The sequence below is a fragment of the Hirsutella rhossiliensis genome (assembly GCF_020360975.1).
Source record: "Hirsutella rhossiliensis strain HR02 chromosome Unknown scaffold00001, whole genome shotgun sequence".
NCBI classification, from domain to species: domain Eukaryota; kingdom Fungi; phylum Ascomycota; class Sordariomycetes; order Hypocreales; family Ophiocordycipitaceae; genus Hirsutella; species Hirsutella rhossiliensis.
Genome location: NW_025408667.1, coordinates 5673112 through 5699292, shown reverse-complemented (window position 1 = coordinate 5699292; position 26181 = coordinate 5673112). Strand labels below are relative to the sequence as shown.

General features: G+C 57.1%; 8 protein-coding genes across 8 annotated transcripts; 4 read left to right on the top strand and 4 right to left on the bottom strand.

Moving 5' to 3' along the window:
* Positions 1-9437: 9437 nt before the first annotated feature.
* On the top strand, positions 9438-10487 carry HRG_00688 (uncharacterized protein; the record flags this gene model as incomplete). The annotated part of the gene is made up of 1 exon (XM_044859159.1): positions 9438-10487. One exon carries the CDS (start codon positions 9438-9440, stop codon positions 10485-10487), a length of 1050 nt encoding a protein of 349 aa, XP_044725559.1.
* Positions 10488-10969: 482 nt separating this feature from the next.
* HRG_00687 (regulator of volume decrease after cellular swelling domain-containing protein) lies at positions 10970-11935 on the bottom strand (the record flags this gene model as incomplete). The annotated part of the gene is made up of 2 exons (XM_044859158.1): positions 10970-11606; positions 11658-11935. The coding sequence occupies 2 exons, from the start codon at positions 11933-11935 to the stop codon at positions 10970-10972; spliced, it is 915 nt and encodes a 304-aa protein (XP_044725558.1).
* Positions 11936-12332: 397 nt separating this feature from the next.
* Positions 12333-12896, top strand: HRG_00686 (uncharacterized protein; the record flags this gene model as incomplete). Its single annotated transcript, XM_044859157.1, has 1 exon — positions 12333-12896. The coding sequence occupies one exon, from the start codon at positions 12333-12335 to the stop codon at positions 12894-12896; it is 564 nt and encodes a 187-aa protein (XP_044725557.1).
* Positions 12897-13021: 125 nt separating this feature from the next.
* Positions 13022-13795, bottom strand: HRG_00685 (uncharacterized protein; the record flags this gene model as incomplete). The annotated part of the gene is made up of 3 exons (XM_044859156.1): positions 13022-13129; positions 13184-13578; positions 13639-13795. 3 exons carry the CDS (start codon positions 13793-13795, stop codon positions 13022-13024), a joined length of 660 nt encoding a protein of 219 aa, XP_044725556.1.
* Positions 13796-14771: 976 nt separating this feature from the next.
* HRG_00684 (GPI anchored protein) lies at positions 14772-15706 on the top strand (the record flags this gene model as incomplete). Its single annotated transcript, XM_044859155.1, has 3 exons — positions 14772-14976; positions 15034-15105; positions 15162-15706. 3 exons carry the CDS (start codon positions 14772-14774, stop codon positions 15704-15706), a joined length of 822 nt encoding a protein of 273 aa, XP_044725555.1.
* An 825-nt stretch (positions 15707-16531) lies between these two features.
* HRG_00683 (dynamin family domain-containing protein) lies at positions 16532-19306 on the top strand (the record flags this gene model as incomplete). Its single annotated transcript, XM_044859154.1, has 3 exons — positions 16532-18412; positions 18475-18715; positions 18909-19306. The coding sequence occupies 3 exons, from the start codon at positions 16532-16534 to the stop codon at positions 19304-19306; spliced, it is 2520 nt and encodes an 839-aa protein (XP_044725554.1).
* A 1877-nt stretch (positions 19307-21183) lies between these two features.
* HRG_00682 (amino acid permease domain-containing protein) lies at positions 21184-23160 on the bottom strand (the record flags this gene model as incomplete). Its single annotated transcript, XM_044859153.1, has 4 exons — positions 21184-21441; positions 21497-22617; positions 22675-22732; positions 22846-23160. The coding sequence occupies 4 exons, from the start codon at positions 23158-23160 to the stop codon at positions 21184-21186; spliced, it is 1752 nt and encodes a 583-aa protein (XP_044725553.1).
* A 2152-nt stretch (positions 23161-25312) lies between these two features.
* HRG_00681 (phosphoenolpyruvate phosphomutase domain-containing protein) lies at positions 25313-26152 on the bottom strand (the record flags this gene model as incomplete). Its single annotated transcript, XM_044859152.1, has 1 exon — positions 25313-26152. One exon carries the CDS (start codon positions 26150-26152, stop codon positions 25313-25315), a length of 840 nt encoding a protein of 279 aa, XP_044725552.1.
* Between the last annotated feature and the right edge of the window lie 29 nt (positions 26153-26181).

Sequence of the window (26181 nt, the reverse complement as noted above, 5' to 3'; positions counted from 1 at the left end):
TCTACGACCTCCGACTTATTACTAACGTGATATACCTATTATTGCTTAGACCACGCCCTATTATATCTGCTAATATAAACCCCTCGATAGGTTTATCCCTTAGGAATAACACCGGTCGTTATAGGGCGGACTAGCTATAAAAGAGGGGAGGGTTTTCCTTTAAGTACTTTAGTTTTTCCCTTTTATTTAACGCTAAAGTTCTAGATACCTCTAGATAGGTTACTAGTATAATCTTAATAATAATATCGGCTTATAGAACTAGAAACCCTCGCTTACTATTTAATACCTATATACTACCTAGCCTTAGATTATATCCTAATAATAGTAAATAGCTAGCTTAACCGTAAAGTATTAATAGAGAAGGCTTAATAAGCAGCGCTAGCGGCCTTTCTAGATATAACGTTTATATAGTTATAGAGCGAGTAAGAAGAATTATAGAGCGAGCCCGAGAGGGTGTTTCGAAGCCTCTAGGCCCGTATACTCGGCGTTAATACGTCCTCTATCGTGAGGAAGACGTTATTCCTCTTTCTTAGCGGAGACTTACTATCTACTATAAGACTAGTTAATGCCGCAAGAAAAGAAGGATATTTAATTACCGTAGCAGACATGCTCCAGCGGCCTGCCCTTGCTAACATAGCGGCCGTGGCACGACGGGAGGCACCCGGCATCGTCTCGACACCGCCATCTATCCCGCCCTTTTCCCTTCTTATATAGGAAGTTGATAAAGCTAAGTTTGGATTCGCCTATTGCAAAGATGCCTCCTATATCGAAGACGCGTGTCCGTGCTCGCCGCTACAGGCCGACATATTAGCACGCACTGCGCAGCACGCTAGAGATTTGTCTCCCGAGGCTTCATCCTATTACCCGCTAAAGTAAACTTAGACTGCTTAAAGCAGGCCTATGACACCGTGGCCGAATACGCGCCTATCTTACGCACGAGATTCGTTGATTTGCCTGGCCAAGGTCTGTTGCAAGTAGTGCTAAAGGAGCCCATATCGTGGTCTGTCTACGACAGCCTTAGCTAAGTCTCGCACATATTAGTGAGCCTTAGCGAGCCTCTTATCCGCATCTATGTTATTCATTCTGCCGGTAGAGAATGCTCGAGCTCTTATCTCCTTATCGTGATTTATTACGCCGTCTATAATTAATAGAGTACTTCGCTTATACTTAAGGCCGTCGAGTCCGTCTACTTAGGCGGACAGCTCCATAAGAGGCTGCTACCTTATAATATATTTATCTAGCACCTTAAGTAGAATCTCGATCAAGAGCTAGCCGCGGCGTTTTAGAAAAACTACCTTACGGGCATTAATACTTCCGAATTCCCTAGTCTTCTAAGCCCGAGACATCATGCAACCCTAGACGCTTTCCTTAAGCACCATATATAGGACATGCACTGGCCCCAAAACACGACACCCTTAATACTTGTTAAGGCCAATTAGGCGATCGTGAGCTCTCTGTCTAGCAACAATAGCGACGTCTTATTCGGCCTAACGGTTATAGGCCGGCAGGGGTCTATAGTTAGTGTCGAAGCCATTGCTGGCCCAACCGTTGCCATAGTTCCTATACGCGTTATTGTGGACTAGAACTAAAGTCCCCTGGCCTTGCTGCGAAGCGTTCAACGGCAGGCGACGGACATTATTCCCTTTGAGCAGTTTGGCCTGGGCAGGATTCGGAGGCTCAACAAAGATACAGAGTACGCATCGCATTTCTAGTGTCTTCTAGTCATTCAGCCAGCGGACGAGAAAGCCTCGGATCATAATATGATAAGCCTGCAGTTGGGTGACGATGACTTACATAGCGGCAACACGGTGGCCGCCATTGTAGAATGCGTCCTCGAGGGCTAAGAGAGCGTGCTATCAACCTCAGCTTTAACCAACAAGTCTTAGATCCGACACAAGCGCGACGCTTACTCGACCAGCTAGACTATATGCTAAATCAGCTCTGCACACATGCCGGGTCAGACGACGTGGCCCTCATGCATCTTAGCATGGTCTGCCAGCAGGACCTACATGCCATCTGGACGGCGAGTTCCGTAGGCAATCAACGCATGCGTTGGTGATGTTCTCACGGAGCGCATCGCCGAGTGGCCTACTGCCACGGCTATCAACGCTTAGGACGGCGAGCTTTCCTGTCGAGATTTTCATACTCGATCTCGTCAACTAGCTCACCTGCTAGTCGTCTAGCAAGGCGCTAGGCCCGAGGTCCCGGTTCTTATATGCTGCGATAAATCCCTTTTAGCTCCCGTCGCCATGCTAGCCGTCCTTATAGCCGGCGGTGTTATCGTTATGCTAGACCCTCGGCAGCTAGTACAACGTCTGATTAAGATAGCCCGTTAGGTTAACGCACGTCTCGTCCTAGCATCGAGCTAAATAGGGATGGTTTCCCGGCGCCTTTACCCGGAAGTCGTCGTCGTCAACCACGACTTACTCGCTGCGCCCTATATAAACGGCGCCGACGACTTATAGCTACGCAAATCCAGTCTAGAAAGCGCTGCTTATATTATCTTCACGTCAGGCAGCACTAGCACCCCTAAGGGGGCCGTCATCACGCACAGCAACTGCTACAGCGCCATAGACCATATACAGCAACGGCTCGGCATTAAAACGACGACCCGTGCCCTAGACCTATCCTCGTATAGCTTTAACATCTCTTAGAAGCTCTTTTTACACATCATCTATACGGGAGCATATCTCTATATCCCCTCGGAGCATAACCGCTTTAACGATATCGAAGGCGCAGTCCGCCGCCTAAGGGTCAACTATCTAGACACGACGCCTTCACTTACCCGAACCATTAACCCATCGGCAGTTCCTAGCGTCGAGACAATCGTCTTTAGCGGGGAGCCGCTTTCTATAGACGATATTTTACGCTAGGGCTCCAAGGTAGACGTGCGCAAGTCCTATAGGCCGTCCGAGTGCACCCTATCGAGCTCTGTTGCCGTATACGGACACGACTTCTTCAGCAAAGTAAACCTTGGCCTAATATGCGGGCTAAATGGCTGGATTATTAGCAACGTCCCGCCAGATGCGTTAGGCCCCGTAGGAGGCATAGGGGAGCTCGTGCTCGAAGGGCCTCTAGGAGGTAGGGGCTACGCGAATTCCCCAGACGAGACGGCCAAGTCCTTCGTCCGCGATCCAGAGTGGCTATAGAGATGGAACGGGGCGTCCAGGCCGGGACGGAGAGGCCAGACCTACCGGACCGGCGATCTAACCACGCGTTTTTTGAAAACCCTCCCCGCTTACATAGTTCCATCCTCTTTCGTCCCTATAGAACGTCTTCCTCTCACTCCCACCGGCAAGATCGATCGCAAGGCTCTAAGACTGCTCGGGAGTCAAGCCAAGGTCCATGCCATGCAGTAGAGGAGAAGGAGCGCGCAGCCCGTAACGGATAGCTAACGTTATCTAGCATCGTCTTAGTCTACAGTGCTCGGTCTGGCCGTCGAGACCATTAGCCAGCAAGACAACTTCTTCGACATAGGAGGCGACTTAGTAGCGGCCATCGAACTAGTTAGGGATGCCCGCAAGTTCGGCTTATGTCTCTCCGTCGTTATGGTTTTCCGCCACCTAAAACTTATCGACATGGCCCGTTAGCTTAAAGATGCCAGCGAATTACCAGAGGAAACTGCCTCCCTATCGTCGCGCCCCTTGATCGCCCACTGCACTCCGCTCCCCACCCCTGCCGAGCTATCTGCCATGATATCCGCCGACGAAAAGGCCATCACGGACGTTCTGCCAGTCACATAATTCCAGCACTATTCTATCCTATGCGCCTAAGCCGAGCCCCGGACCGAGTGGAACTACTTTGCCATAGCGTTTCGGCAGCCAACGGATAAGACGGTCCTGCTTCGAGTATGCCACCGGCTAGTCCAATATATCGACTCTTTCTAAAGCATTTTCGTCTAGCACGGAGACGCTTACCTCTAGGTTTTCCTCTAGAATGCTAAGCCTTAAGTTAAGTTGATTAAATCCTCATAATCTTCAAAGGCCGCCTGCGAGAGTGCCTGCTAGCAAGACCTCGGCGATGCCCTCTATCTTAGAATGCCTTTTATTGGGTTCTTAATAATTCAATGCTAGTAGAGCCATAATATCTAGCTTATTATGGCTATATCACACGCCCATTATAACGGTATTAGCCTCGTTCGTATAGCAGAATGCATTGGAGTACTCCTCGACGGACGTCCGCCCCCGACTATAAGTAGCTTCTGGACTTATTTAAGGCACATATCTCTACGTGCTACCGAGAGCTTTATACACTAGACATCGCTTCTCTAAGGCAGCCCACCACCGAGCTATCTCCCTATCGAGACCCCGGGCTTAGATCCTAGGCCGGGACGCCGTATTCGGGTTAGCAGGGCGGTTAACATTAGCCGCTATCCTTAAGGCATCACGGCCGCCACGGTTTTCAGTGCGCCCCTAGTGCTTATAATCATATCCGTGACGGCATCGTCCGACGTTATCTTTAGCAGGGCTATCTCCGGACGGGACGTCCTACGGCTGCGTTTTCTACTACCAAGGCATGCCGGAGCCTACAGCCCGTACCGCAGACCACGACGTATACCTAACCACAGTTCGTCTAGATAGGTCCGACCCTCCGGAGCCATTAAGACTTAATGTGACGCCCTGCAAAGACGAAAGGAGAAACACTCTAGAGCTCTCGATGCCGTGTAGTACGAGTAGCTTAGACATAGCAACGAGGGTTCTAGACGACATCATCGCCCGCCTATTAGAGCTAAATATTGCCTCGTAGCAGCCATCGGCGAGGGCGAGCCGTGACTATATCCTCATGGCTCTCGAATCTGCCTCATCGAATCTTAGTTGTGATTTATAGATTTATAATTCCCTTGCTAATATCTAATCCATAAAATACATACCCGAGCGATGAATTATTGGTGTATAATCAAAGTCTTTAGGGCACCACCATACATCCATGGAAATGTGTACGAGGCTCCGAGCACGTTCTAGCCACCTCTTTACGGATTCTCGATGCGCATCGTAGGCCCTAGTCAAGTCCCTCCGGCTGCTCTCGGCTTCTCCTCCGCATAAAAGCAAGGGGGAAAAGTGACGTGTGAAGTGCAAAGGGTACGTATCCTGATTGCAACACGGATGGTGAGAGGTCAGTAAAGACATACGACCAATTGCGCAGTTTCCGGAAGTTATAGGCGAAAAATGCCTCCCGAGCTCATAACTGTCACACAACAAGAGGCACGGACAGGATAGATGACTGAGAAACGATCGGCCAGAAAATCCCCTATAAATCGGGCAACGAAAGACTCTTAATTCTCTATCAAAGTAATAGTAAGAAGTTAGCGTCTTATTTAGCCGAAGACTGTCTCTATATTAATCTATAAGTTTTCCGAATAGGAAGGGCTCGGTTTAAACGAGTATAAAGACTAGCTAAGAGTTTACTACCTCCTTAAGTTAGTATTCTAAGCTAAACGTTATTTCTTTAATTCCTAATTATACGATATCTTATAACCTAATTAAAATATAATAATATAAGAAATAAATAATATAAGAAATAATAAGCGTTTCTTACTCTATAAGATAAGATTTATTCTATAGTTAATATACTACTATTAGCTTATATAATAAGAAGAGTATATTATAGCTACTTTATTTATAGTAGGAAAACCCCTTTACTTATATTATCTAAGTAATATTACTATAAGATAAGTAAGCTTATTAATAAAGTACTATCTTTCGGGACTTTTAGGTCTACCTAGCGTTTTATATATTAGATCTCTATACTATATTATAAGGCTTTAATTCTCTTAATTATCTTATTCTTACTTTTTACTACCTATATATAAAAAGTTAAGGATCTACTTATAAGTATTATCTAGGTTTATCTCTTAATATAAGTCTATCTTAGTTCTTAGGTTAAAACTATACTAAATACTTACTTAATTAATATAAATCTCTATAAAAGGCTATAGGTTAATTATAATTATACTATTACTAATAATATAGGCTATAGAAAGGTACTACGCTAAAGCTAGGCTAAGATATAACTATTATTTTAGAAGTTCTAATTTAATATATTAATATATTAACTTACTATACTTATTTATAAAGTAATACTAGATTGTTAAAGAATTAGCTACTACTAGCTTTTTATATATAATAAAAGCCTCTTAGATTAGCTATTAATATAGTCTAATAAATATAATATTCTTACTATTAGCTAATAAGTTATTATTTTTCTTTAAGTCTCTATATTAAATAGAGTTCCTAATAACTAATAATACCTATATTTCTTTTAAAGAATAGGTATATAAGTAGACATTTTAATTAAATAAAGGGATTTAAGAGAATAATAAAAGGTTAATTCTAAGGTTATAAAATAATTTTAAATAAGCTTCCTAGTAACTATTTAACGCTATTCTATTATAAGAGAGGGCTAAGCTTTAATATAAAAAGATTATTTAAACGGAGTAATAAATAAATAAATATATATATATATATATATAAGATATATTAAAAGGAGCGCTTATAGGATAAAAACTATAGTATAAGAAATAGACTATCTTAGCGGAAAATAATAAGATCGTAAAGGTCGGATTAGCTATAGGCGGGAATATATAAAGATAGGATGCCTAGTAGGGGGATAGCGGCTAAAGATAAGGGAGGCGACGGGAGAGAAAGGGGAGGAGAGACGTCTAGAGTATAAGAAAACGGGGAGGATAACTTGAGGTCGGTCTATTTATACGGCTCTTGGAGGGCGGGGCCCGGAGAGGGCGCCTTACCCGATCGGGGATACTACCAAACGCGGCGGGGACAATAGCGTGTCCTAGACTATACAGTGATAGCTCTATTAGAGACGTTCGTGGCCATAATACTCTGCAATTTTGGAAATTATACGCTCTGCTTCGGCCTGCGGAGCGTAAGAAATGATTGCTAATCTGGCGGCAAAAAGACCACATCAAGTGCCCTGGTGCTGTTAATCGAGGCCCTGCTTGCGTGGTGAGAGGGGCCGTATTAATAGACAGCCGCCGAGAAGACAACACCAAACCACCTACGTATGTATATACAGATCCCAGCTCGACATCATATCCCTGCAAAACATTGACTCAGGGCACAAGATGAGGTCTCGACGCTGCTTCCGACCGGCAAGCATGCCTTGGCGGCGCCGTACGGCGCACAATGGTCGAAAATGAGATGAGTTCGGGGTGGGCCATGGACTGGAATGGGTGACACTGGGCAACGCATTCCTCGCGAGATTGCACAGAGGCCGTTGCAATAAGCTTGGGCCGGCGACATGATGAGAGATGTTTACGACAAGGAAATGATCAAGACCTGTCATCCTCGATGGGTTGCTTGGACGGCACACATCTATGAGCCCTTTCGCAACTCGTCGCAGCTGCCCGGCCACGACGACAACGACGACGACGACGACGACGACGACGAAGACGGCGGCGGCGCTGCACCATGACGGACCCGAATATCCTGGCGAGAGAGGAGCCGAGAGGGCTGGGGCTGGGATGGCTGCTGGCGATTGCGCTCGGGGGCGGTGCCTTGCTGTTCATGGCCATCGGGCTTCTGCTGGCGTGGCGCATCAACCATCGTCGCCAGCCGTGCCGGACGACGGTCTATGCCCGGTCCGTCGACGAAATGCGTGGCCTGTCGTCTCGTCTGACCAAGCGGCGCCTCGTGGAGTCGACGAGTGCTCTGCCGACGGCCTTTTCCAGCCGCCGCTCCCTCGCCATGCCGCCTGTGCTGCCGCCCCTGCCCACCTACAACAGCTTCAACTTCTTCCGCGCGCCGAGCAACAGGAGGCCGCATTCGCAGGTCTGGGTCGACGACGACGACGGCCAGGCGCCCAAGCCGCGCAAGAGCCTGCGGGAAAAACGCTTCAGCAGAGATGGCTGGTTCGGCCGCGTGCGCACGCTGCCCAACCTCGTCACCGCGGAACAGGGCGAGGCGGTTGAGATGCAGCCGCAGGGGGGACATGCTCATCGCCACCAGTCCCAGCCGATGCCGCCGCCTCCGGCGCCGCCGCTGCCGACGATGATGCAGGACATGGACATGCAGAAGCGGCATCCTCCCAGGACGCAGTCGGATCCGGCGCTGACCAAGGCCGTGCTGCAGCCGAGGCCGGAGGATGACGTGCCGCCTCCGCCGCCGCTGCGGGATAGGGCGAGAGTGGTGCCCGTGCATGCGAACTCGTGGCTGGTGGTGGCGACGGATACGGACTTGCGAGATATTCTGCGGTCGACGGATGAGCGGCTCCGGGAACGATCGCGCGGGCCTTCGCCTGCCATGACGCCGTGGTCGTCGCCGACCAAGACGCCGCGGAGCTGCCGCACGGCATCTTCCCGGGCCGGCCGCTCGACGCCGAGCCCGACCAAGCGAGGCGGCGTGATGAGCACTTCCTCGACAACGACGCCGACGCCGACGACTGGCCAGGCGATGCTGGGCCGCGACGCCTCGGCTGCCTCGGTCGATAGTGCGGCCGACAGCCTCATCGCCGAGGCCACGCAGGAGCTTGAGCTGCCGGGGGGGCTGTCGAGCCCCAGCAGGCTACGGGGCCAGGAGTGGGAGCAGCCGCGGGGAGAAGATGAGTGGCAGAGCCAGCTGAGCCCGAAGCGCAGCCCGCAGCGCAGCCCGCAGCGAAGCCCGCATCGAAGCCCGGAGAGGCCGCGGTCGAGGGACAGCGATGCTTCGAGCTCGCTGTCGACGCTGTACAGCGTGGGCGAGCCAGAGGAGGGAAAGGACCAGCAGTCGCAACAACAACAACAACAACAACAGCAACAAAAACAACAACACCAAGAAGGAGGGGAGACCGGCTCCCAGGAAGCAGCACCAGCGCAGCCCAGTTGGCAGGACCCCTTTGTGGGCAACGGGCCGTATCAGGCGCCTAGCTGGCAGTCCAAGCCGCAGCTGTCGGGCCCGCGGCCGCTGCGGCGCATCAAGACCATCAGCCCGCGCAGCATGGAGAAGAGGATGCAGACTTCGCCGGCGGCGGGCGCCAAGCCCCTGAGGCCGATATCTGCAAACTCGCTGCACGCGCTGTACCGCGACGGCGAGAGGGCGACGACGAGCGGTCGGCGATGGCCGGTGCTGCCGCCGCCGCCGTCGGACACCAAGCCCCGGCAGGCTTCGTCGTCGTCGTCGTCGTCGGAAACAACATCAGACGAGGGGGGGATCTGCTCCAAGGACGATGAGGCGGCTCGGCGCAAGCTGCAGCGGCGATCCGGCATGACTGGCGCGGCGTCCGAGTCGAGCTTCACGACCGACTCGGTGCACAGCGCATCTGACTCGGGCGACGACTCGGACGTGACGCAGAAGCCCACGTGCGAGACGCCGCGGCGCGAGTGGCTCCACGGCGACGACAGGCGGCGGTCGCCGACGGCGAGCCCCGTGACGCCGCCCAAGCGGCACAGCGCGGCGTCGTCGGCAGCGTCGTCGTCACCCTACAACGAGCACGACATCCTGTCCATGCTGCTGTGCACGTCGTCGCCGCGGCGGGCCCTGCCGCGTCCGCCGACGACGGTGACGGCGCCGGACGGGTCCATAGTCGCGACGCCCTTGTCGCCGCGGCCCAGGGACAATAGCAGCAGCAACAAGGCCAGAATGCCGAGCCCGTGTTCCGTGGAGCGCAAGCTGTCCGCGTCGAGCTCGTCGTACTCGATGGCGCCGTCGGTGTCGGTCGCGGGGGGCTCGCCGTCGAGGTGTCCGACATCGCGCTCTGCGCGCGAGCAGCAGTATCCGCAAACGCTGGGCAACACCATCGCCGAGCTGCGCCGGATGAACAGCATGGTGAGCTCGTACAGCGCCGCGTCTGTTGCGTCGACGGCCGTGGGCGGCGGCGTCGACATGGCCGACTCGCCGACGCTGCCCAGCCTCTTCAGCGGCGGCGTGGCGGCGGCGGCGGCGGCGGCCATGTCTCAGGCGCAGGGGCGGCCGATGCCGCGACCCAGCGCCATCGGGAGCCGGCACTACCTCAACATCGGCAACAGCCCGCCCAAGCACCGGCCCCACCACCACCGCAAGTCCGCCTCGGCCGACGGCCGCTCCGCCGCCACCGCCGCCGCCCGCCCCAGCAGCGATCGGGACCGGCTCCTGCTGCAGCACCAGCAGCGCCGGGACAGCCTCGGCAAGGAGCAGCAGCACGGCAAGGAGAACCAAGGCCTCGAGGTGCTCAAGGCGCCGCGGGTCGACGGGGGCCCGCCTCCGGTGCCGGGCCTGAAGAACCCCCGTCGCAGCGCGAACCGCGAGATGCGGGTCCCGCTGCCGGGCTCGTGCACCGTGCCGCTGTCGCCAGCCACCGTCTCCGCCTCTGCCGCCCCTGCCGCCCCCGCCGCCCCCGCCGGCATCAGGCAGAAGCTCGTCCCCGGGCCGGTTAAGAACCTGGCCGTCGCGTTTGAGAAGCGCATCGCCGACGGCCGCCAAGGCCGCGTCGATGGCCTCGGCCGCCGCGAGCGGGACGGCTCCCCTGCCACGCTCTCGTCTGACGGAGAGTCTCGGAAGCGGTGCCCGAGGATGTGAGCATCCCCGACAGGCTGGGCTGGAGGAAGAAGAGGACGACGACGACGACAACAGCCGATATAGCACAGACGTGCAGTGCCAAGCACATCCTCTCCAGTAACCTTTCCTTTCTATAAACACCCCCCCTTTCTTCTTCCTTCCTACTCTTCTTCGCAACCCCTATTTCTCTTTTAAACTTTTGAAAAGAAATCTTCTTCATTACACATAGAATATTGGCGATGCATTTGACGTCTCGGGAGTAGAAACCCCGCGGCTCGGATTCGGTTCATAGTAGCATCTATGATGTCGAGGCCTTAAAAATTAATGACTCCTGTCGAGGAGGTTTAGTGTTTATTACTCTGTCGCGAACGCCATAAGACTTTTCCGCACCTAAGCACCGAGCCCTGGTATTCTCGTTTGCCCTATTTGTCCTTGTCCTGTCCTGAAACGCCGCGCGCCCTTGCGTCGGCCTCGTGTCGAGGCTCGGTCACGTTCTTCGTTTTCTATTCGTCGACTCGTGGCCGCTTCATGTCTTGATCCTCGTTTGCGCCGTCGTAGCCGTTGGCGCCGTCCGGCTCCAGCTCGTCGCGAGGGCGGGTTCTACCAGCGCCCTCACCCAGCTCGCCGTCGGCGCCGTCCTGGGCCTCTCCGTCACGGCCGAGCCAGTTGCCGTCGCCGTCAAAGAACTCGTGCACATTGTCCGCAGTGATCCATCCCCCGCTGCCGGGCATCGGCGGCGGCAAGCCCCCGTTCGATGAGCCGCGCAAGACCCCCGCGAAACCCTCCAGCGCCTCGTGCTCAGCGCCACCCTCGAAGACGATGCCATCGTACTCACCATCGTCGTCATCTGCGTCGTCGGGGTCGGGATGCAGGTCGGAACAGTTGGACACGGCGTCGTACAGCTGCTGCGCAGCGGTGCGCATCGCATTGCCCTCGGGGCTCGAGGGAACAATGGTCAGCTCGACGGTGCTGAAGTCGTCGTCGTTTGCGCCGCCGTCGGAGAACTCGAGCTGCATCCAGACTGCCTGGATGCGGCTGCCCTCGGCCTCGCCGGCGACGTGTTTGACTGCGTGGATCGAGATGGAGGGATACGGGATCGAAACCCCAGCCTCGGCTTGCTGGCTGAAGACGGTAAAGCTCCTGTCATTCTGGTCAGCCATGCGGCTGTCCCTGATTGCCGTGGCTGCTTACTCTGAGTTGACAAAGACATCGACCTTTTGCTTCACAGGCTGCTCTTCGTCGGCTTGCCCGTTGGCCTGGGCGTCCTCGTCGGCTGCAGGCACCATGTCTGCCGGGAACAGGGCCAAGCGGCCACACTGCGACTTTGGGACCGAAGCCGTCGCGCCTTGGAGGTGGAAGTGCAGCACGGGCTTGCCGTCGGCAAAGGACTCGGGCGTCTGCGACTGGTACTCGGCAAGAGGCACATAGTCCTCCACCGAGGGGGGCGCGCGGATGGTCGTGGCGAGCATGGCGGGGATTCTACCGCAGCCGTTTGGCTGGCGAAGTCGGCGCGAGGCTTTTGTTGTTTCGTAGAAAGGCGATGCCTCGTAGCTTGAAGCGTGAACCGCGCTGCCAGTGAGGGGCAGGGCGAGAAAATGTTAGGCCTATCAGCCTATCGATACGAGCAGCTGCTTATCGCTCTAACGTCCCCGATTCCTCATCCCCGATTCCCCATCTCTCTTCTCGACACGTTTCGACGCGGCGTCTTGCATCCCGGACCATTACAGCGAACGACCGCTCTTTCTGAGTGCGACAAGCGCCCCTTACGCCGGGCCAAACGCATCTAGCCCAAGCCACCTCGCGCGACTGCATGGCCAGCGTGGATCTAGCGGCCACCAAAGCATGTACAGCAACCGTGAGCCTCCAATGCCTACGATGCCCGCTGCGGCACAGCTGACCCAGCCACCTCAAGGCCCCCATCCCCTGCTAGAGCAGGTCCCCCTCACCGTCTCGCCCTTTGTCTCTCTCCCCACCGCCACCACGCTCTCCTACAACTACAAGACGATGCCGTCCAATATCCCGCCGTCCTCGCTCGGCATCCCGACGGCGGCCGACAACGGCTCCTCGGAGCAGCCCAAGCCCCGGTTTGTCGTCTCCGGCTCCGGGCACGCGGCCTCGCCAGACGAGATCCTCGAGTCGTGCCACGCGCTGCTCAATCACGTGACGGACCTGCAAAAGGACGCCGAGCGGGAACTACGCGAGTTCGAGGACCGCATCAAGGAGCGGGAGCTGGCCGAGAAGCGGAGAGTGGCGCCTGGATGGCTTGACAGCGATGCGCGGCTGCTGGAGCCTGAACGTGCTCCGTCGGCACAACAGCCTGGCCCGAGCTCGGTGCCGCAAGGGCGGGGGGAAGCCAGGGCGGAGACGCAAGCGGATCATGATCAGGGTGCCGAGTTGGATCGAGCATTCGGGGGCATGGCGCTCAAGTAGCGTTGCAGAAGGATTGATGAGTTACGAATTAAGAACACTATAGTACCAAAGCAGATGACATCCGACCAAGACGAGCATGCCGACGGCCCTGGATGACATGGAAAGAAAGGCTTTTCGACATATTATCAGAGCATGGCGGCCGCAAACAAGACGGCAAATGTCGCGACCAGAGGGACGAACGCGACCGCATGTGAGCTCCGAGCGTCGTTGCTTGCGCTGGAGGAACGGGCGGTCTTGAGGGGCCATGTCAGTGGAGGTCCGGGGCGCGAGCGTGGCGGATGACTTACGGTGCTTGCGTTGGCCCGGGTGCCACCGATGACGGATGTAGAGGTGGCTGAGACAACAGCGCTGTTCGCAGACGAAACAAGACTGCTGAGGCCAGTCGAGGCTGGGCTAACCACGGCGGCGGTGCTCTCCTGACTGGCAGACGTGGGCCGGACATGGGTAGTAGACGTGGGCGGGACTGCGACAGACGAGGGAGCAGCGCTGGACGGCTGCTCACCGCCGGCAGAAGTGGGCGGGGCCTTGAGACCGCAGGGCGCGAGAGCCTCTTGGAGCTTGTCGTGGTAATCCTCGGCAATGTTATCGTATTTGGGAGCACACTCGTCACATTTCTTCTGAAGCTCCCCCCAGGCGTTATCCTTGCAGTGGCCCTCCTTGCTGGCCCCAAGGATGGTGTTCCCTGACTCGCATCAGCTCCAGGACGACGAACCCGCCAGAGACGACGCAGCAGAGAAGATACCGCAGGTCTTGTGGCATATTATGGCCTCGGGGCTCCGATCACGCGCACGCTTGGCGAGGACGGCAGCATCTTGGAACGGCAGCAGGCTGGGGGAGGCGGTGGCGACGGCGACCGAGACCAGAGAAGCAGCAACGGCAACGAGGGTGGAGAAGTGCATCGCGGCGAGCAAGAATCTTGAGGATGAACGACGGGTAAAGACTTTGCGAGAAGCGTGCATGTACTGGGTATTCAAACAAGGGTCGCTTGAGACTACAAGAGGGCGGCGCGAGGGGCTAGTGGGGGAGGGGATGCTGCTTTTAAGTACATGACCTGTGAAGATTTTGGTGTGCCCAGCCAGACCCCTGCTTCCGGCACAGGTCACCTGTTGATATCGAGACAGGTAGGTACTTTTGGTGTCGAGAAAGGCACTTGGCGTCGAGACAGCTACTTGATGTCGAGACAGGACCTCGGTGTCGAGACAGGTCCACCTCGTTCTGTTTTAAAAATGTGCAGACATACTATTAGGCTGCTGGTGTTCTGGGAACCACGCCATGCAAGCACCTTGCAGCGTGTCTGGCATGTGGAAGCCCAGATACAAGGAATCGGAAAAAGACTTGCAGCTGGACATTGACCGAGCTCGGCAGGTCGTTTGTGCCGGGCCTGCATGCGGTGGGGAGAAGGCGTGTAAGCCAGCCAATGGAAAGGGGCCGTCGCATCTGATTAGATTTAGACCGGGCTTATCAGATGATCTGATAAATTAATGCCTCGGACTGGTGCTCTTTGGGTCTAGTGTCGGCGGAATTGCAACTGGACAAGAGTGCAGCCACGCTTGTTGTGTGGTGAAGAGGATGGATGATGGCCGGAAGCAAGAGGCGTGGGCCCGCATCTCAGTGGCGAGAATCGGGCTGGTGTCACCAGCAGCCAGCTGGCTATTGGTTGTCGACCCCTCTTTCTCGTCTGCTTTCAGCCGAATCAACAGCCAGTCGCAAAGGCTGCCGGCAGTGACACAAGGTGAGGGGAATGTGCCGTTTCTGCTCGCTTCATTAATAAAGAGCCGGGGGGGACGGCTTGCGCGTCCAAGGAAAACAAGAGAATCGCGCGAGAACAAGGCCACGGTTTGTAGTCCAGCCTGAACATCCACATCTCGAAAAACAATGACACAGCTCCTCTCCAGAGTCTTGGTCGCACTGGCCGTGGGCATCACGACAGTCCCCGCGGTGGGCGCCCAGATGACCTCGGGAGACATGGGCCCCGCCGCCTTCATGTGGCCGCCGGACCGCGTCTGGTCGGCCGCTGCGGACAACACGGCCCCCTGCGGCTCCGTCGCCAGGGTCGGAAACAGGACTGGGTTCCCCCTGAGTGAGTTGTACAGACCATGGCTTCATGCTGCCGAGCATGGCTAAGCAACGAGGCCAGAGAACGGAAAGATTGCCCTGGTGGCCCAGGACGAGTCGTGGGATGCCGTCCTCAGCATCTCCTACCGGGCCGGTGAGCAGTCTCGTGTCCTTTGCGGCCGCACGCGTCCTAACATGCTGTGACACCAGACCCCAAAGCCAATACAGACTTTTCGACGCTTATAGATGCCAAGGCCTTTCGTGACATCGACCCGGGCCACACGTGCGTGCCGGTAGCGGATGCCCCGTCGTCGGTCAGAGCGGGGGCCAAGGCCACGCTGCAGATCAAATACAGCGCCGAGTTCGACAAGCCCGAGGTGGAGACGTTTTATGCCTGCGCCGACATCACCTATGTCGAGCCGGCGCGCTTCACCACGGCGATCCCGTGCTTCAACGCCACCGAGCCCAGTTCTGACCAAGACCTGGACGGCGGCAGCTCTCCGTCGTCGGACGTGTTCGCGGGCCCTTCGGAGGACAGGACCAGCCTGTCGGGCGGTGCCATTGCCGGCATCGTCGTCGGGTGTGTCGCCGGCGTTGTCGGGCTGGCCGTGGCGGCGCTGCTGGTCTACCGGAGGAAGCAGCAGCATCTGCACATGCTTCGCCGGCAGCGCTCGGCTCGTGGCGTCAAGTGGGAGGAGCAGTCTGGCCGGGACTCCAACTCGAACCCGAGCGTCAAGATGCAGAACCTGTCGTAGCGCCGTTATGGGGGAGAAGCCGGGTTTGTGTGATTTATTCAAGCTGCAAAGTATGTACCGTCTATGTTGATGCTATGGTCTGCTTGCCAAGGCTGCTGCGTCGTACAAATGCGGACGAGCTCCGGCGAAAGTGAAGCTGATGATGCCCCGACCGGTCCGGACAGCTCGACGTCTATATTTAGAAAACTGTTCAGACCCTCGCTCTCGACGCCATCGTGCATGCGCAGGGTAACTCGGCGTCGGCAGGATTTGTCTGACGAGGCTGCCTGGCCGCCTGCGATGGAGGCAAACAATTGTCAGGTTCGCAGACCAGGGCGCCAATGGCCGCCTTCCTCAGCCGCCCAATGCTACCCCTGCGTCGCGCGACCAACAGGCTCAGCAGGGACATGCGTGTCGACTGGGCGTCGAGGCCTGCGGTAGAACCCGTGCTGCGCCTCTGCGCGGGCGGTCGCAGCGACATGGCCCATCGAGGAGCCTCAGCCCCAACTCTCCCCCGAGTCTGCGTGAGGACGTGAGATGTGTTGGGTGGGGGGGGGACGGGGAAAGTCCCCAAGGCCGCCAAATGAGATTAGAGGAGCCCTGAATCTCTGGCCTCAGGCCTCGGCAGCCGGGACCCCAGCGACAGCCCGCTGTACCCGCTCCTACCCCCCCTGTCAGGGCCATTTTGGCAAACATGAACCTCGAAGCCCTCGCATCCGCCGTCTGCCTCGTCCTCAGGGAATCCCTATAAATACCCGTCTTGGCGCTTCAGCTCGCTTGCATGCACACCTCCTCTCGAGAGGCAAAGCTCGTCCGTCCGCCAGTCTGAGGAGACAATCACTGACCATGGACGTCTCCCTCAGCCCGACCGTCCTCGGCCAGCTCAACACGGCCGAGGCCAGGGCCCTTCACGAAGTCACGGACCGCCTCAGCTCGTGCGGCGTAGGCAGAATCGTCAACCTGCCCCAGATCATCGTCGTCGGCGAGCAGTCGGCCGGCAAGTCGTCGGTCCTGGAGGCCATCTCCCACGTGCGCTTCCCCGTCCAGGGCGGCCTCTGCACCCGCTTTGCCACCGAGCTTGTCCTCCGCCAGGCCAAGGAAACCCGTGTCGATGTCAGCGTCAAGTTTGCCGACCGCTCAAGGCCCTCAAAGACGTTCCAGAGGGCCGGCTTCAACCAGGCCGACCTCCCCGACATCATCCAGGAGGCCAAGGAGTCCATGGGTCTTGCTGGCACCGGCCGAGACTTCTCAAAGGATGTCTTGCGCCTCGAGATCGAGGGCCCAAGTATGTACCCCCTGACCCTCGTGGATCTTCCGGGCCTCTTCCAGGTCGACACGGCCGACCAGTCCATGCGCGGCAAGGAGACGGTTGATCAGCTCGTCGAGAGCTACATGAGCCAGAAGAACAGCATCATCCTGGTCGTCATCACCGCCAGCAATCAGCTGGCAAACCACATCGCCCTCCGCAAGGTCAAAGAGCACGATCCCCAGAGAGAGCGCACCATTGGCGTCATCAACAAGCCCGATCTCACCCGCCCCGGCTACATGGACGAGAGGACCTACATCCAGCTGGCCAGGAACCAAGAGAGCGCCAACAAGCTCAAGCTCGGGTGGCACGTCTTGCGTAACAGAGCAGAGGACGAGCCCAGCCTCGACTGCAGAGACGCCAACGAAGACAACTTCTTCCAGAACTCGGCCTGGGCCTCGATACCTCGAGAAGACCGTGGCGTCGTCAGTCTGCGCAGGAAACTCAGCCGCGTCTTGTACGACCACATTCGCAACAATCTGCACGGTGTTGTCCAGGACATTGAAGGGAAGCTCCGAGAGCGCCAGGAGGAACTGGATCGACTGGGCAACTCGAGATCCAGCCAGGAAGACATGCGGTCCTTCTTGCTCACCATCACGGGCGAATTCCAGCGCTTGGCGCGTGACGGCATTCATGGGCGCTACAACGACCCTTTCTTCGGAGACCTGGACGACCAAGACCACAAGCTGCGTGCACAGCTTCGCAACTTCAACCGCGTCTTCGACCACGTGCTGACGACCAAGGGGTCTAACAAACAAATCGGACGAGCCGTCGACGACAGCCAAGTCCCAGACTATCTTGAGACCTTTATGGAGCGCTATCCCTACAACTTCCCCAATCCCGAGACAATCACGCTTGAGGACATGAGCGCCCAGCTCCAGCAGCAGGCTGCTTCCAATCAAGGCCGGGAATTCCCGGGGTCCCCAAACCAAGAGCTGGTGATCCAGCTATTCCAGAAGCAGGCCTCACCTTGGAGGTCGATTGCCGAGTTTCACATCAACACGGTCACGCTTGCTGCCAAGGCATTTGTCGACCAGCTGTTCAGGCATGTCATTGGGCATCCCGACACGAGCAGGACGACCGAGGCCATCCTCAGCACATGCGTCGACCCCTTTTTCAGCGACAAGGAGAATGCGTTGCGAGGCAAGCTTGAGGAGCTGCTGCGACCCTACACCCAAGGCTACGCGCTCCCCTTGGATGCCGTCTTCCATCGGACCATGTCGCAGCGGTCCACCAGTCGTCTCGCCGATCACCTTGTCGAGGCATTTCGCGAAGAGCATCCCGACATGTTCGAGGACCAGAAATCCCGCAAGAAGCTCACGCGCACCTTGATATCCGAGGTCGTTTCCAATGCTGATGACATTGATGGAGGCGAGTTTGGCTCAGACAAAGTCATTGATATGATGGAAGCTTATTACGAAGTACGCCCTCACGTCTCTTCCACTTGAGAAAGCATCGGGATTTGCTGAATACTGGACGGTAGATGTCTCGACGGACCTTCACCGACAACATCATCAACCTCGCAATCGAGAGCTGTCTCGTCTGCGATATCCCCGACATTCTCACGCCGACAAAGGTGGATCGCATGTCCAGTGAGCGGCTGCGCGAGCTAGCTGCCGAGTCGGAAGACGCTCAATCGCGGAGGCGACACCTGCAGGACGAAATCGACGTCTTGCGTCAGGGTCTAGAGCAGTGTCGCCGATATAAACCGAGAGCAGTCACTGGTGAGTCTCGTGTTACCTTTATGAAAACACGTCGAGAACGTACATAAGCTGAAACGTAGGATCTAGTTCTCCCGACGGCGTGCCAGAGTCAGTACCCCGCTGCTTGTGTTTTTTTATTTTCACGAACAAAATACCCTCAATCCAGGCCTTTTCAGCAGTTAAGTTTGGTGGAGACTAACAAGCCTTTCCCCAGATCCCTCCGTAGCCACCCTCCCCACCCCTGCCTCGACCTCGGCCTCCAACAGCACGGCGACATCATCCAGCCAAGCCTCGCCACGACCACTATTCAGCCAGAAGTTGTTTGGACCCGGGGCCGACGGGCCAAAAAGTTCACCCGCGTCTCTTCCTAAATGGAAGCCATTTGTTTTCACTCCGTTCACGCCGAAACCTGCCAATGACTCGGAGCATTCCTCTACATCTTCGGGAACTCAGGCGACTTCGAACAATCATAACGGCAACTTGTTTGGGAGCCGCTACTCACCAGTGCCTGTGAGCAAGGGCTCTCAAAATGGGCTCGGAAAGACCCAGGGAGACTCTGGACGATCCGTGGTCGAGCCCGTGCATCCCATCAGCCTCTTTTCACCGCGTTAGGCTCCAACAACGCGTCATCTAGCGGCGAATGTCTCGGGAAAGTGGGTGGGGGTACGGATAAGCGAACCAAGCGCTAATTTCCTCGCCAGGCAGACCAGCCTTGGGGTAAAACGAGCTCCGGAGCGAACTCTTGACGGAGAAAGCATGGGCAGTAAGAAAGGCGCGTGGAAGTCAGACTCACCGACGAAAGACTGCATCTCTGCCAAGGAGACGCCATAGGCGGCGATTGATTTTCGATTATACGGGAGAAGAGTGGCTGTGGGACGGGAAACGATTTCTGGATCCAGTTGAACTACTTGCGAGATGTCGTGGGTTTGACCTTTCCCGCATGTATGGAAGAACGTCATCCAACATCTGCAACGAGGGATGCGGAAGCTGGCAAATAAGAACGGCGAAGTTGCGAGGGAGGTAAACCGACAATGTCCTGGCTGCGAACTGTTGAACAAGTGTACTTTGTGCAAGGCGTGAGACGATCGAGCATTCGATAGTTATTCAACCCCATCTGCCCCAGTCATTATGGGCGCTTCACGGGCTGGGACAGAGTTTAATCAAGTTGATTTGACCGAATCGATGGTCCAAGAAACTGGTATAAAGAAACGCCGCCCCCCCAGCCCTCTCCCTCAGTTTTTCGCCCGTCCCTCTTATCAATAAGAATCGCGAAGGAGTCAGTCTGAGGAGACAGGGCAAAGTACAACGTCCAGGCTTTCAACGGCATGTCCTGCGAGAAGTTCAAAACCCATCTTAGAGTTGCTGGCCGTAACAACTAGCATGACCACTCTCTCCAAGGGGCCACCGACATTAAACGTCGTCCAGGCACGCCGTGGCCGTGTTGCTTCACATATAACCGTCTGTTGAGATTGGCAAACATGATTCGAGCTTTTCAGTCCATGAACTCTGGACGACTTGGAGCGAGCATCTGGTCGGCGAGGGAGACGAGGTAGAGGCTGGGGAACGGGACCGGGGTCAGTTATTCGACGACGGATCTAGATGGTAGTCTCTAACCCCCTTGTTCCTCGACGTCCCTAGGCACTCAAGGGGACCGGACGCACAGGACAAACATGCCGAGGACCGTCTGGTGCGTCCAGACGGTGGTGATGGCCTCGACACGCTCGACGCCGCCCTGCTTTGCAGACCCGGGACAGCCGGTGTCCGAGGCGGTGCGGGATGCTAGATCATGGCAGACGCTGTGTTTCCCTGCTTGCGCGGCGAGGTTGTACAGTACAGTGTGGAATAAGTAGTCATGCTTGTGCGACGGGGGGCAAACAGTGATGCCGTGTAACCATATCGGACCGACAGCGTCCAGGTCCCAATGTGACTTGACGAGAGCGGGGGAAACTCTAGAAGCTTGATCAATGTACTTGTAGCTCGCGCAAGGTTTGATGAGACGAGGATGAGCTTCGCGGCGACATGGGCTTTGAGCTTGAAGAGACGAGCCTCGACGTTTGGCCCAACCGTGGGCGGGCCTCGCCGTGGTTGAACCGCCGTGGTTGAATATTTGTCACGCAGCGACGCAGTGAAACTTGCAAGAAATGGAAACCTTGCAGCTTGCATAAAATGGAGAGTGTCTTCAGCGGACAGAGAGCTCCTCCGCCATCGGAGCCAGATGGAAATTGAAAAACTGCTAGTATTGCTTGGCTGGCGCCGCTGACGGCGCCCGAGTCAGGCACCAGTAGCCTTATCCCCACCGTGACTATAGCACGAGGTGGACCCTGCTCGCTGCATTACTCCCCATAGTATCCACAGCCGCCGCTATAATTACAGCGCCCCTCTCCCGGTATGCACCGCGGAGCGACATCGGCGCCTCGTCCAGGTACCGACCTCCTCCACAGTATCGTCAACCTCATAATATCAACACACCGAACCTCGGCAAATTACACTCAAAACAGCCTGTGGAGCACACGCCGCCACAGAGGGAGACCTTTGATGTACTCCCGGTACGCATTCACCTCGTCCCAGTCCAGCTCGCGCCGGCCCGTGTCGACGTCGATTTCGTCGAGCCGCAGCCAGCCTGACCGCTTCCAGATGAAGCCCAGCAGCCAAAAGGCCAGCACAATCGGCAGCGCCAGGCACGCCTTGAAGAAGCCCTCGGCCGTGTTGAGGCCGTCGACGCCGACGGGTGCGATGGCGGTGAAGAACTAGAGCAAGCAATCAGCCTCAATCTCGTCTCCCTCCCTCGGTCGCGACACGTACCTGTGCCGCCATGACGATGAGGCACAGCCCCAGCGACACCCACGAGCCCCAGACCCCGAAGAGCGCCTTGAATGGTATCTCCTCCAGCGAGTGGCCGTTGTACGCCCACGCCTTGCGGAACCGGATGTGCGCCAGGCAGATGGCGCCCCACGAGAAGAGCACCGCGAGCCCGGACAGGGCCTGCAGCCACTCAAACACCAGGGGCCCCGTCGCGCTCAGGTTCACGTAGGCCAGAGGCCCCGTCATGATGAGCACAATGACGGAGAAGAGCGGCCGCCCGGACCGGTCAATGTAGGTAAACAGCTTCGGCGCATACCCCTGCTGCGCCAGCGCCGTCAGGGTCCGCGAGCCGCCAAAGACGCTCGACACGCCAATGGAGAGCACCGAGACGAGGATGACGCCGTTCATGAAGTGGTCGAGCCCCCTGAGGCCGGCATAGAGGCCAATGAGCACCCACGGCGACGCCTTGACGTCGGTAATGGCCTTGCTGGCCAGCAGCCGCGGGTCGTCGGCCGGCACCAGCAGTCCGATGAAGAACAATCCCAGGATATAGAAGACGAGGATCCGCCAGAAGACGCGCTTGACGGCGCCGGGCAGCGACTTGACGGGGTTCTTGGTCTCGGCCGCGGCCAGGCCCACGAGCTCGGTGCCCGTCAGCGAGAAGGCGGCCGTGACGAAGACGGAGCAGAAGCCGCGGAAGCCGTTGCGGAAGGCGCCGGGATCCGACCAATAGCGTGTGCCCCAGTATTCGTTGTATCTCCCGTTGCTGGGGCCGCCGCCGAGCACGAGGACGAGGGCGACAATCATAAACGTGGTAATCGCCGTGAGCTTGATGAGTGAGGCCCAGAACTCTTCCTCGGCAAAGCCGATGCCCCCGAAGATGTTGACGATGATGACGGCGACGAGGAAGATGGTGATCCACGCGGCCACGCTGGTCTGTTCGTCCCAGTATTGTATCACGAGCGAGCACACGGTTAACTCGAGCGGCAGGACGGTGAGCCATAGGAACAGGTAGTTCCAGCCGACGGCGAAGCCAAAAGACGGGTCGACGAAGCGGGTCGCGTAGGTGTAGAAGCCGCCGGAGATGGGATACATGATGGCGAGCTCGCCGAGAGCAAAGACTGCGTACGTCAGTTTCCCTAGCCGCTCGTCGGCGGAGGAAGAGATGGGGGACCTACCGATGTTGAAAACCATGAAGCCGACAATGGAGAAGCAGATGAGGATCGAGGCGGGGCCCTATGAGAATCGTCCGTCTCAGATCAGCCTCAATGACCTCACACACTGCCCATTGCCCCAACGGCAAGCTCGCATCAAGGCAGGCGAGAAACAACAAACTGGTGGCGACTTACACCCTTGCTCAGGGCACTGCCGGAGCCGACAAAAAAGCCAGCGCCAATGGAGCCTCCAATCGCAATCATGTGCAGGTGCCGCGTCTTGATGGACCGGTCGAGCTCGACGACGCCGCGGCCATAGTAGAGGGGCTTGAAGGAGCGGAGGGTGAGGCCACAGCGCGTCCAGGGATCCTCCTGCTCAAAGGCCGTGAGCACGGCGGGCTCCTCATGGACCTTTGTCTCGCCGGCGCTGACGCCGGGGGCGCGGGGGCTCGCGAGGCCCTTTTCGCCGGCCGAAGCCCCGGTGGCGACGGCGCTGTCGTGGTCGGACATGAAGAGGCTGGTCGGCGTGGGATCCGAGAGGATGGGTGTATGAGCAGAGAAGGGCGCAACGACGGTCCGTCAAAGGGACTCTCTAGTCTTGTGCACGGGAGCCAGATACCAACGACGAAGAAAGCAGCAAAGACGAGACCCCCCTCCTTCTGTCTCGTCGGAGGCGGGGAGGGGGGAGGGAGCGGCTCCCGCCACCTTATTTATTATTTACGCCTGCTTGTGGGTGGGCGAGAGTGGGATCGTACGTAGGCCAGACTACCTACTTTCGGGGGCTTGTAGCCACCGACCGTAATAACAAGAAAAAACCAAAATATGGAGAATAATAGTGATGGTAATAATAATGGGTAAAATAGTATGGGGATGGTGGCTAGCGTCAGGGGACCCTCTCATTCGTAGAGTTATGCAGCGAAACTGGGGTTATAGCAGGACCAGACGAGCTCGTGTGGAGTCAGTCATGCGAGGCCGTATCAAGTCTAACGCCGGACACGAGGCACCGGATTATGGCCTGATGCTGCTACCCGCTCCCCTTGGTGCGGATGGATGGACGGATGGATTGGAGAACCGAGTGACGAAAGGATTGGTGATGTCGCCAACGTCAGTGGAAGGGGTTTAAGTGACGGAGAGGGGGGAGAGGGGGACGGGCAACAGGCAAGAAAGAAGTGGATCGCTCGCTCTTCATATGATGGGCTTTCAAGGTAACTTTACGGAGCTTTGTGGTGACAAGGTTACGTGTAGACGGGGCAGCAAGGGGAGAGGGCGCACGAAGCGGCTTCGCGTTGAAGGAGGTGTCGAGATTAACGGGCACACCGAACAGACACTTGGTGCTTTCCACTTTGTATGTACAGTTGAAAAGAGGAAAGACGGAAGAACAGTCGAAGAAGAGACGCAGCTCGCCACAACCCGGCTCCACGTGGGGTTCGGCGTCGAAACTCGAGAGAGGGTCCCCTGTCATGGACCGGAAGACCTATACGGATGCACACACCGACATACGTAACACACACATACACACACACGCATCCATAAGACGGCGAATAAATAGGGGAAAGCACAAGACGAGGACGAATTCAAGTCCATGACTCACTGCCCAGCAAGTAACAATCTTGGGCCAGCCACTTGCAGCAGCGGCGACCGGGCGATCTAGAAAAGGCCCAACCTTAAAAACTACCACGGGCCATGAGCCCGCGAGGAAGAAAAAACGAAAGAAATCAAGGCACTCGAGCAAAGGTGGCAAGGTTTTTCTCGGCGGCGGGTCGCCGTTGCAGTTGCAGTCGTCGTGGCTTCACCGCGCAAGTACAATTATGTGTCCATGTACGAGAGACCGGAGACATTGGCGAGATGGAAAGGAGGCCCAAAAAAGTAGAACAATAGTAATAACAGGATGAAAGAGCAAAAATTCAGGGACCGAGTAGAACCGGGCGGGGGCGGGAGACTCGGCAAACCATGCGTTTGCTTTGGGAAATGCACCGCCGTCTTTTGGACCCTCTCGCTCAAGTTCCTCGTCGCATCTGCCACGCAAAAGCGGGCCTGGGAGGAGACAGGAACCGAGGAAAAGCATGCATGATGCACAGTCGATTCCCACACCCTCCGATGCCACCCCGACGTACATACATGAGCCCAGTCTTGGGGCCATGCATCGTGAGTGGGTTCGCGGCGACGACGGGGAAGCGTTGCGAGGCCGAGCGTGATAAGAGAGAGGCAGAAAGGTCGTGTGGAATCCCCGGCCTTCCAGTGCCCCTATCCAGCCCACTTGCTGTGTGTACACAATAGGCCGGCCTTGCATCGGGGAACTCGTCTTGGTTCGACCAGCATCGCTCCTCTCCACCCGACGGTTCTTTTGGATTTGGCCCAAGCCCGCTCGGCGGCTAGAGGATGGCCGAGTGAAAGGGACATTTACCACCGCCCGGGGCCCCGCGCATTGTCGAACCTTGTTTCGGACCCAATTCCATTGTTGGTCCCGTGCGTTATCGACGCCTCTCTTGGCGGGGGGCCATGACAGTGAGTGGCCAAGACGGGGGGCTTGGCCTCTTGACGCGAGAGCCGGATGGCTGCTGCCATGGCCCGTTGCCATCAACGTCCCATCTTCGTTGGCATTGTCCTATCCAGACACCGCCGCCGGTGGCCATGGCCGATCCGCGACAAGGGCCTGAGCCAGTCATTGCGCAGGCAGCTTCCCCCGGCAATAGATGCTCCGGGCGGCCTTTTGGACGGCCTCGGTGGCGATGCGGTACAGGGCCGGCCCGACGCTGATGCGCGCGACGCCCAGCTCCGCCAGCTCCGCCACCGTCGGCTCGCCGGGGTAGGCCGCCAGCTGGACGGCGACGCGGTCGTCGAGCTCCCGCACCAGTCGCTGCACGTGCGTCTTGCTCATGCGGCGCCGGGGCCCGCCCCAGTAGAAGACGGTGGCGGCGCCGGCCTCGAGGAAGGCCTTGCCGCGGGCGATGGCCTCGGCGAGGCGGGACCCGTCGTCGTCGGTGTCGTCGAGGCAGAAGACGTCGCACCGTGCGTTGAGGACAAAGTCGCGGCAGCCCGCGGCATCCGCGGCCGACACGGCACCCCGGAGCCGGCGGACCTGCTCGTCGAGGGGATACAGCGAGCCGGCGATGCCCTTTGCGAATCCAGCCTGGGGGATGCTGTCCTCGATGTTGGCACCCACGACGCCCGCCTCGACGGCCGCCCTCACCACCTCGTCTATGCGGTAGCCGTACCCGTCCTGGAGGTCAGCGCTCAGGGGCAGGCCGGCGTCGCGACACAGGGGCGCGATGCGGGCGATGGCGTCGCGGTTCAGCTCCCAGGTGAGATGCTCGTCGCGGACGCCCGCGGCGGCGGCAATGGCCCACGATGCCGTTGCCACGGCCTTGACAGGCTGGTCGGCGGCGTCGTGGTTGAGGGCGAGGATGGCCTGGAGGGAGGCCACGTCCCAGACGTTGGCGAGGATGAGGGGGGACTGGGGGACGTGGAGGGCCCGGAGCGTCTTGGCCGCGTCGTTGCTCATCTTGTCGAAACGTAGGGATGCGTCCAGGC